Source organism: Nyctibius grandis, chromosome 4, assembly GCF_013368605.1.
Source record: "Nyctibius grandis isolate bNycGra1 chromosome 4, bNycGra1.pri, whole genome shotgun sequence".
Lineage (NCBI taxonomy): Eukaryota > Metazoa > Chordata > Aves > Nyctibiiformes > Nyctibiidae > Nyctibius > Nyctibius grandis.
Window position 1 is genome coordinate 85,684,323 of NC_090661.1, and position 11,642 is coordinate 85,695,964.

At 41.0% G+C, this 11,642-nt stretch overlaps 1 protein-coding gene across 1 annotated transcript; it reads right to left on the bottom strand.

Annotated features, from left to right (window-relative positions):
- Positions 1-1,153: 1,153 nt before the first annotated feature.
- On the bottom strand, positions 1,154-11,155 carry ANKRD22 (ankyrin repeat domain 22). Its single transcript, XM_068399979.1, has 6 exons — positions 11,135-11,155; positions 5,256-5,447; positions 3,386-3,493; positions 2,978-3,055; positions 2,001-2,099; positions 1,154-1,231 (listed from the first exon to the last, which is right to left on the bottom strand). The coding sequence occupies exons 1-6, from the start codon at positions 11,153-11,155 to the stop codon at positions 1,154-1,156; spliced, it is 576 nt and encodes a 191-aa protein (XP_068256080.1).
- Positions 11,156-11,642: the final 487 nt, after the last annotated feature.

Genomic DNA, 11,642 nt, shown 5'->3' on the forward strand with positions numbered 1-11,642 from the left:
TGAACTTATGACAGCTTACAGGAAATGGCCAAAACTATCAACAAAAATAAAGATCCATTAGACTAAGAAAGCAACATACAGCAGTGTTTGAAAGGAGATTCCCCTTTATTGCTGCATTATTAAATCACAAACAGCCAGGCCACATTAATACATTGCTTGCCACCGCACATTTTCTTCTGCCTTTATCTATGCAAGAGAAGGTTCATGAATTTATTATTATTATTACTCTCGTTGTTGTTGTTGTTATTATTTTGGTATATGCATCCCCTGCGGCATGCACCACTCTGAAAAGAATGCTATCCTGTCCAGTCCCCTGGGAATGATACAGCTGGTTCCCATCAGCAAAATATCATTTATTGATTTTTTTTTCTTTAGCATACTGTTAATATTAGAAAAGTAGTCAAGTGACTTGTTTCTCTTCTGCGCCAAACATTTTCATCATTATCTCTTAATGCATTAAAGTGACCTGAGAATTGGCTTGCTTTGTGATTTCCAGCAACTCATAGAATCCCTTTTTGATGTTTCTTATATTAAAAAAAAAAAGAAGATAATCCTTCCCTTGTAGCAACATAGTGGGAATACAGGTGTGTGAAGCTTGTAAGCAAGGATGAAAGGAGGAAGCGCTAAGCTGAGAGATCTGTTTTCCCACTTGCTCACGTTGTAGGAAGAGAAATACAAAGATGAAGGTTGCCAGACTTTTTGTATAAGCTGCTCTGGCATATTGTTCAGCTGTCAAGCATGTCCCCTATGGAACAAGTAACACACACTCTACAGGATATTTTATTTTTGCATTGGCTGCCAACCGTCATATGCAATGTTTAAGCTTCCAGAAACGCTATAGCTAGCTTTCAAAATCCACAGTCTGCACAAGTCAAGTAATAAAACTGGGGAAGAAGATGGGAAGGGCAATATTGGAACACTATTGTAAATATTCATGGCTTAGTAAAATCAAATTAACTCCTTTCAGCCCACATGGCCTTGGGGGTACTGACAAGTCTCACACAAAATAGTCAAAGTCTGCAGCAAGGAATGGGTGGATTTGGACCCAGTCTGTATCAAGTAACAGTCCTCAACTCTCTGCAGGACTCCTGCTGCTGTGCAAGACGGATTGCCAGATGAGGTAATTTTCTGCATATTCAAGTGTCCTTGATGGCTAGGAAGTTTTCCTTAGAATGTTTTCAATGTTATGGAACTGCAATCTTCTTGCTATATCTAAAGGAGTCTCCCCATCCTGAAAGAAACAGATGAAATGTATTGCAATATGATAGATACGGGTCAAGTAAAAAGAGCTTTCCCAAATTTGCCACCCCAATGCAGTATTCTCCTGCGTAAGTTTCACTGTCACATCCTTGCTCTAAAACAAAGGTTTCAGAACATGCTGGGTCTAATACAACTCTCACTGAAGCCGGGGCAGAGTCCTCCCCTCCAGGAGTGACAGCCATTCCACTGTTTCCTGGGGCTGATGTCCAAATTCAGTGCACAGCTAAGCTAAGAGCTGATTTCAAGAGCAACATGAGCAATACATTGCTCACCTCAACTCAGTAATGCAGATACTCCCAGGTCAATATTTATTTGGACAACATTTGAGCTTTGCTGATGACAGAAGCAGCTTGACTTAGCCCCTCTCAGAAGAATGGTGTCCAGTGGCACAGAAAGCACTTACGAAGGCTCTCACCACTCCCCTGCAGCCTGCATCTTAAGAACAACTGTAGAGTAGCTCTGAGTTCAGAATTGGTACTGTAAAGACAGCTAAAAGATCTGCCAATCCAGTGGACATGCAGGCAGTGTTTACTGGTAGAAATTCAGCAGTGAAGGATTTAGACTTCAGAGTTGCTCTTGCCAGCAAAGGCAATGGAGCAAACATTGCTTTATACCACACAGTAAACAAGTCTGCTGCCAGGAAGCAGCTTATTTTAAACTGCTGCACATCAGCTGAGCCCTGCAACATACCGGTTCACCATCACGATGAGGAAATACATTTATCAACTTCAGCTTCTTACCTGATTCTTTACAGAAGTGTCTGCGTGAGCTTCAAGCAGTAGAGGAATGGCTGCCTGGTTTTTCATTTCACAAGCATAGTGAAGGGCTGTGCTACCAGACTGAAGGGAAACAGAAGCAGATGAGTTTTAGTTCTATTACTTCTTTAGTAGACCTTAGGCAAGTACAACTACCTGTAGCCTTATCAGTTTCCCCCTAACAGCAGGACGCAAAAGACACATATAATTTCCTGTCACAGTACACTACACAGTCAAACAAGTGCATTCTCATAAAAGCAACAGGAACAAAAAAATCATTCCTCGCCCAGGATACAGCTGCTAAAACAGGTCTGTTACCTTTATCAGGAAGCAAATAATTCTTTATTAATTTCAGAAGATTCCATGATCTTGATCTCAACAACTATGTCTTAATCAATACTGTTTGCTCACACTTCAGTGTTTTAGAATTTGGTGCTGTCAAAGTTGGGGGTTCTCCTTTTCTGCCTTATAGGACAGGAGCTCTTTGCCACACCCAAGTAGGGTGGTGAATACAGAACCCTACACGTGTCAGATCAGTGCACTCCAAAGATCAAGAGAAGACACAGGGTCCAGCACCGTGGCACGACCTTTGCCCACAAATCTTCTCCAGTCCAAGAACTCATAAATGGTGATGATAAACTCAGACCCTTAAATCAGCAGAATCTTTACAGCATCAGGTATTTAATACGTAAGTATCTCAAGCCAGCTTGCTTGGATTCTCTTAAGAGGGCATTGGTCAGAAAGGGAGAATTAGTTGATCAGTGGAGAATTATTTCTGTGTACATTACAAAACTGTTGCCTATGTGTCAAGGAGAAACACTGAATCCTCCTGCTACATCACAGTCAGTTCAGTACCTGATCCTACTCTGAAAGCAGGACTATACTGCTAGAAGATTCTGGTCTTGTTTTTAGTAATGTTGCATGCATACAAAACACATTTGCATTTGTATAAACCCACTTACAAAGTCTGTAGCATTAACATCCACTCCAGCTCTAAGCAACATCTTGATCAGGTTTTCATTCTGTTTAGTCTTTGAGACCTGTTTCGCACAAAGGAAAGAGTAACACAGTAAGACAGTCCATCTGTATATAGTACTAAGTAGATTTTGGCTAAATACTAGTTGTTGTTTTTTTTCCAGAGAGTGTCTGGCTTCTGCAAATGCCAGACTGATGCAGTGATACAATTCTGTTCCTTCACTAGCTATATTCACAGCAAAATCCCTGCTTATTCTGTTGCTCTCCATCAGTCCTTGCTTTAAAAAATGCAGTCCATATTTTATACAGGTTTCTGGCCTGAAATACTGCCATGAGAAAGGTGATAAGGGGAAAGGGAAAGGTACAGGGGCTTTCCTGCTTTCATCCAAACTCACCATAAGAAGATATCCAATAAGCATAACTGGCATGAGGATTATGATGAGCACATAGTCAAGGAAGGTAAACCGTTTTCTCACAGCATAATGCAGACATGTGCGGTCTTTCTAAACACAAAATAACTCCGATCAGTACCAGATTCAGTGACTTGGATATATTTGTTTAATATTGACAATAATAGACTATTTTATATTTCACAAGCTTTCTTTTGTGTTATCTATTAGAAATATTTCTCTGATTTTCAAGCAGAAACAGACACATGCATTTTGCTTCCTTCAAGTAGAAGCACATTTAACACATCCAGGCTCACGGAAATTGGGCTACACGTGCAAAGGATTCCACGTGTATGTCTGTGAACCTGGACATGGCTGCAGAGGGAAAGAGAGCAGAGTGGACATCTCATGTGGCTGCTACTGCTGCTCACCAAGTTAAATCAGCAGGAAGAATCCCCACAGCTCTTTGTCTTACAGAGGTGCTGGTTACCAAAGCAAAGATGTAAGAGAGCTTATGGCACATGCAAGAAACACAGGCAAGTAGCAACACCGCCAGCAGATTCCTAGTGAGAAGAGAGTTTAAAAAAATCTTTGAATACTGAGTATACCAAAGCAACTAAAGGGTTAAACTTCCTACAGGTTGTCAAACTATGTTACAGTGTTACACTGGGGCAGAAAATACCCACAGAAGCCTTTCTGTGTCATGCTCTGCTGCCCGTTCTCAGTCCTGAGCTCCACGGTCAAGCTCTGCACCCAAGGGCCTGATTCCATTCATGAAGCTGAAGCAGAGAAGCGCCTAAGCAAGCCAGGAACAGCTAGTAAATGGCTGCCCATTCAGTTGGAATGATCTTACCGCAAAATACTGAACCCTTTCAAAGGGACTTTGGGGTGAGATGGAGAGCCTTCTCCATCTGATGGAAGGTCTGATGAAGATCTCCATCAGATGAAGAAGAATAGATAGGATAGAATATACCTCTGACCTCAAGAACATTTGCTGCCCTCCTATGAAATAAACAAATGCACTGGAAATCAGAGATATAAGACAGCCCACAAATGTGTAGGAACTTGCTAAACATTGCCTTGGAGTATGAGATGATACAATAGAATTGACTCTGTGGGTTTTTTTCCTGGCTATTTATCACCCTTAAAATCTTAAGAATAAATTAGTAATGAAGCCAGAACACGCAACTTTTGGTGGCTTTTTATTTGTAACCTACAAGGAAATCTACCACAAGCACTCCCTCATCACCTTAGGGAAAATAGCCAGTCACAGCTATTGTGCAAGGCAGGTAGGTTTTTAAAATAGGAAACAGGTGAAGAACAAAGGCTTCCATCCTCACCCTCGAGCATGCTATTATGTGCCAAATAATGTGACAAAAGCAGGTCTGCAGAGGGAATAAAGAAGGTTTTCATAGAGTCAGTCTCTTCTCAAGGATACGTTTGTGAGAGATGGACAGGGTCTCCTTCAGACCTTCCTTTTAACCGGTGTGAAGAAAAAGACAGAGGGAAAAGAAAAGTTACAGAAGGGACAGATAGAAGCTGGAGGGCAAAATGAATGCAGAGTGCTGGATGGGTAAGCCGGCAGAACCTACTGGGGACTGGGGATGCCATGCAGTATTACCTAAACTGGGAATGTGAACACAGAGAGAAATTCAGGCTGGCAATGTTTATTATCTTGTGTGCAATGGCAAGTTAGGAAATTAAATGAGGAGACAAATAGAAACATAAAGGTTTATTAAACTGTGATTTGAGGGCTATACTTATGCCTCAGTCGGAAACAAACCTCAGGTTTGGCAGTACTGTCACTATTCACACACTCACACTTCAAAAATCTGAAAGAACAGTCTCTGCAAAGGAGTCATCAGTGTCCACTTACCTTGTTTCTGAGATTGACATCAGCACTTCTTTTTAGAAGATAGCTAACTATCCTGTTGTTTCCCTGTTTGCATGCACAGATTAAGGGTGTGTCTCCACCGAAGCTATCCTGGATGTTCAGACAGTTGCTGTTGTGCTCCAAAAGGAGCTGAACTTCATTGAAATCGTTATTATAAGCTGCCTGGCAAATGGGCTGAAGAGAGAAGATAATATTCATCAGCACACATTTCACTAAGACATCCATTCTTCCCGTTCTGACTTACTACTTGCACAACCTAAGACACCACCAAGCGCTCCTGACAGAGGTTGTAGTTCTAGGTGACTTCCAGAAGATGGTGATAAGAGATACTCCAGCAGCTGCCACAGAGCAGCTCTCAGCCTGAGAAGTCACAGCCGTTGCACAGTGGAATGAACTTTCTGTTCCATTTGAACGATGTGTCTATAATCCAAGAAATAAATCCGGTTCATTTGCAGCCATTAAAAAAACGGCTTCAGATCTCACAGGAGTTGGTCACTGTATTAAGCAGCAAGCACTGACAAGCCCACGCCTCTCTCAGTTTACAGCAGGCTTTCCCTTTGGATGAGCACTGCTGAACAAGAGGTACAGCTTCTGACTCATCAATTCCCAGAACAGAAACACACTTCAAATGAAAGCTGAGCTAAAAAGGTTAAAAAAAAAAAAAACAAAAAAAAACACCAAAAAAACCCCAAAACAAAACAAAAAAACACGTCAAAAACCCACTAAAAGCCTAAAACCTCCACAATGTTTCTTTTCTAGGGCTTCAAGTTAAACTTCATACTAAAAAATACATGCATGTGTGCCCACAGCTCAGATCCTGCTTGGCTTTTGAGAACTGCTTGCTGTTCAAGTCTCTGCTCAGCATTTCTATGTGCCCTTGACCTAACCTGCAATTTCTTCCCTGACTGTAGCAAGAACTCAGACTGAGGAGAGGCTGAGAATGACAGGAGTACTAATGGCCTTATACAGGCTGAAAATGACAGTGGGAAGTCTGGCAGGCTGGTAACATTTGAAGGTCTCCAGTCAAAAAGAGAGTAAGTTTCTTTCTTTTTCTTCTGTCTTCAATAATGAGGGTTTTATTCAGCATTTTCCAAGATAGACATCTTCTCTAAATATTATCTGCAGTTTTTCCTTCCCATCCTCCTTTTATCATATCCTAAACACACTACCTGAACAAGGTCTAGCCCTGAATTCTGAGCCGTTTCTTCACCCCCTGCCCTGCAGTTATTTTTTCTTTCTTTTTTTTTTTTTTTTACATTAAAAAGATTCATCTCATTTACACTTTCACTTCAGACAAGTTTTGATCTACAAGACAAGTTTACCTCCAGCATGATTGCTGCTTAGTCTTCTGGACAGCTGCATAAGAGAAGTGATTTTCCTTTCTAGAGAAAGTATTTACATGCTTATCAGACCTTGCACCACTTCTTGTTTTATTTTTATTACATTGGACAAAAAGCTACAAAGAATACATGCAACATTGAAAATTTGCATCATCTGTCTATATTCTTTTAAAAGCCTATGTGTGCCATATGCTATTATACACTCCTCCAGAACCAGAATTGTTTTAATGATTTTGAGGACAAACCCCTCTTTTAAATCCCTCTTGCTGTAAGTGACCGGCACATCAGTGCCATCTAAATGATCAGTTTGCTCTAGAACCTCACTCTCTGTCATGCCAGTGTCTAATACTGTATCTTCATGTCCAGGAAAGAGAAGATCAAGTGGAGTCTATCTGCGCCTCTGATTTCCCTACTTTTCTTGCTTTTAAGTATTGCTTTACTTATTTAAGAGATTTGGTGTTTGGATGAACAACTGCTCAAGTCCCAGCCATTTACCACACAACTTGGCTTCTTTCTAGTCTGATTCTTGCTAGTTCAGAAGCTCATGTCACCAAATTATATGCTTTTGTGCTTTTCTTTCTGTACTGCCTCAAAGAGTTTTACTTGCTAGGCCATTAATCCCAAAGAATTTCTGACTGATACTCTCATTGACCCGTGGGATCTTTTTCCAGATCTCACACTACCGTTGAACCCATTTCTAGAGCCATGAATAATGATGGAGCACTTACCACTCCCTAAGAGACTACAACAGGACTTCAGAAAAAATGTGTTAGAAAAGAATAAAGATAAGAAAAATTACAAATAGGTGGCAGTCATCTGTGTAAGAAAGGCATCAGAAACAGCAATCAGTGGTAAACGTTATATTAAGTAAGCAGTCTTTCTCACAGAAAGAGAAGAGAGCTGTTGCAGAAGGCACTTAACTGGGGTAGTGGATACAGTTCTTGCCATCTGGGTCCAAAAATGAGATCAGGCTATGGGAGGAGCACAAAACCTCTACACAACTGAGGAATATAAAGAGCTTGAACAAAGACTAATTTGCTTAGCTTGGCTAGGAAGAAAAGAGACAAGGCTGTAAGTGTTCCAAAATAAGTTAAAGGGTAAGTATTAGAGAAGAAGAGCCAATTAATTTCAAGGAACATGGTAAAAAAGGTGATCTATCTGGCCAAGAAGTTTACCATGAAAATTAGAATGAGATTTCTAGCTATGTGCAGAGTACAGCTCCAAAACAGGCTTCCAGTAGCACTAGAATGGACACAAAACCTGACTGGCTCCAGGCTGGAGCTTGAGAAGTGTGCAAGGATTTCTGTGGCTGTGAAGCCTCTGCCACAAACCCCTCTTCCACCTTCCACTTTTTTGGGTTGCCACTCTGGCAGCTCTATCTCAATTAGGATTAATCATGCTTAAGACTGTTTTGGACATTCTCCAAACTTTGCTCAGAAGACTATTAGTAGAGTTTCCTACATACACAGAGTTAGACAGCACTTGTCTGGAACAGCAGCAGTGAGGCCAGTTACAGAGTTAGGACAATGTTATGTACAAGCAGAAGGTTCCATCCAAAACACAAGAAAACGCATTTCCTTTACATTTAGAGAAAAGCATGGAGGCTAAAAGCCTGGAAGCCCTCACTCAGTTTTCTACAGCGTTAGAAGACCACCTCAGCAATGACGTAGCTTAACCACCAGCTTCTGAATCACATTATGGTTATTAAATTATTGTTATCTACTCATCATACAGAAGAGGGAAATAAATCTGAGATACATAATCAGAATAACTGGGCTTCTCATGCAAGACGGAAGCCGTATGAGAAGAATCCAAAGTTCCTGTCTCTGACTCCGGCTCAGCTGTGAGAGGAGCAGGACTGCGAGTGCAGAAGTCTCATGGCAGTGTAGGACAGCCAGGAGAACCCCTGCAACTTCCCTCAGTAGAGATGCACTGGCAACTGGAGCATGGACATAAAGCCTATGGCATCTCCTTTAGGCACGTGTGAGAAACAAAGGCCAGTGCTCCCATAACACAAAAAACCCTGAGGAAAACATCAGTGGGAACTGAGCTCTCAACTACTAGGGGTGTTGACAGCCCAAGACACAGTGGCTACTCTCACTTACACCACATTATTTATAAACCCCACTGTCCTGACCACCCCAGAGAACCCAGAACAGACCTAGCCCACCCCCACAACATAGCAGGGCAGACCTGGAATAGGCACATCAGACATTACAACCAATAGAAACAAGAGCTCTAGGTCTGAAGGGAGGGGGAGCCAGAACAAGAATTCCAGCTTAGGTAAAGAGGAAGCAAGCACCTCTTTGAACTGTGTGGCAGCAAAGCCCTTCACCTCTGCTTTCACTTTCTGCAGCACCACCTAACACTCTGACAAGATGCACATGATGAACCTGACAGTGTGACACTGCACAAAACATATGATGGAAGGGAGGGAAAACAGAGAATCACAACACCAAACTCTTTCTGCCCTCACCAGTGTTGCCTTTTCCTGCCACATTATCAGGGCTAACCATGAACTAGACAGAGCACATGGCTCTGCCGGAGTGAAGAAAGGAAAGGGCAGACACTGGGGACTGGAAATTAGAGTTTGAAGATTAGGTATGCTGGTGACTGAGTGATGCTCACCCAAGCAAGGTGTTCAAAGGAAAATTGAATATGCAGTTTTAAAGCAAAATATCTATAGTTAGATTAGAATCTCTCTCTCTACAACACTTTCCACAACACTTTCCACAATACAATACTACTTCGACAATACTTCTTCTTCAAGCCCTTCAGAAAAGGATTTCATTGTTCAGTATCTGAGGCTTCAGGGAAGGTGAATAGTCACAGAACAGGCAAGGGTTTTCATGGCTGAGATCACTCAGTACAAGATCACCAGATAAGGGGTGCAAGAAAAGTAAAAAAGCTTTCTCTGTCAAGATAATACTTCTACACAACTGATTTCTTTAAAGTTGTTTTTTTTTAATCAATTGTGGGCCATGTGATTGAAATCAGGACCTGGGAGTTTACTCAGATCCAGATAAATGCCACATCTGAATTTGTCTCCTTGTTTTCAGAGCTGCTTGCATCTCCCCATGCTTAGCTTTGCTGAGGTAGTGATAAACTATGAGCTATTCAGCAAGTTCTACCACACCTGAAGTAAAGGTTAAAGGCATGGCACTAAGGGCAAAGCATTCAGCCAATAGGCAGAAGGCTAGGGTAAAGCCGGTCTTGCAACTGAGAGAGCAATTTCAGATTGTAATTGCTTCCTCCTTGCGAACTGCGGGGGATTGCCTAACTTACATCAATGCTTTGCAGTTGTTTAGACAAAAAGGAGTCACTTCATAATGTCCAGATATTCTGAACCAATCCAACAGTCTCTTCTTATGCACTAGAATTCATCCAGAGGCATGCTACAAACTGAACAGGAAAGTCTAAATCATGTTTGTGATGCTGAGGAATGCACTTGTAGGCAATCCATACTCCTCAGAACAGGCAACACACACTTTCTTATTTGCACTTCTTTAGATTTCTATCCTGTATAAATGAACAATGATTTATCCAGAAAACTGTGTCTCACTCAAAATTTTTAAAGGAAGAGAACTAATGTATGTGAAAATATTAACTAATAAGCACAGAAGATATGGACAGCATTTGAACATTGGCTAAATACCACTTTAATTAAGCTAGATGACACTGCTTGCTTTTACAATGCTATCTCAGAGTAGTAGATCTGGAGAGAGGCAACAAATCCTTTCAGAATAAGGTGCAGTCTACCCAGCCCATCGCCTTATGAATGCACAGATTCAAGCTTCCTATAATACTGAAAGAGAAGACACTTGATTTCAGTGAACAGCCTTTTAAAAATAAAAGGATGGCTTTCAGCATAGAAATGTAAGCTTTTAAAAGAACAGCTATGTAATGCTATCTCCAGAAAAAGAAACAGCAGTACAATCCACTGTACTGACAGTCAAAAAGGACCAAAATCCTCATTTGTTCCCAAGTGTGCAAATGGAAAATTTATAAAACAATGAATATGTTTAGGTAGCATTTATGCTAAAATCCAGGGGTATGCTAAATGGACCATCATCTGGGGACAAGCCCATACAGATAAGAGATAAAAAAAAAAAATCACATTCCTAAAACAATCGTGGGGTGGGAGAGAATGTTTCCTTAGGCATTGGCTTTATTATCTATATTCAATCAACATAAACCAAGGAATTGCTTGCAGTTTGCAAAGTTGTTTGTTGTTTGCACCATGCTCAGAATCACTCTGACCTCAACACAGAATAACAAAAATGTCAAACACATACTTTCTCGGTGAAGTGACAATAATTACACTGGTTATTGCATTTTCCTTACTCCTACAAACAGTACTTCTGTCAATTTGTAATAGCTGAAGTACAGCATTTCCAAAGGAAAAGAACTGCCAGATCTGTATAAGCCTGTGTATGGAAGGCTGCAAAGGGAACAAACCAAACCTGGTGAATATCCATATCTTCAATAGCTTCAGTTACTGTGCAGAAAATGGTCACGTACCTCTGAATAGAGTATCCCCATGCCTATCCGTCGCTGCTTGGGTTCGTTCTTCTTCACCAGCCCAACAAGTTAACCTCACTTGAAATGCTCTTGAGCTTGTTTGAATCTGGTTAATATTTAATTTAAAAGTATCACTCTTTCTTAAGCTGCATTTCCTTCAAGCGATTTCTACATGTTAACATGAAACAATTGTCTTTAGAAACCCAACCCACGGAGGTAAACATGAGAACAGCAGCTTGCAGGAGATTGACAGAACAAGTTACAACAGAGAAGCATTTTCTTTGGTAATTTTTGCAATAACAGCCTCCAGTTCCTTAAAAAGGAAAGTAGCAAAACAGGCTGAGGAGGGGAAGAGGGAAAGAGAGAAGAAAATTTCACAAGTGAAGAAAGGGAGGGGGGGAAAGAAAAAAAAAAAGCATGAAATTTAAAACAAGTAACTATGAATGGTAGCTAGTTTGCCACCCAAGCCAATTCTGACTAAAACATATCCCAAAGCCTCTGCAAGAAC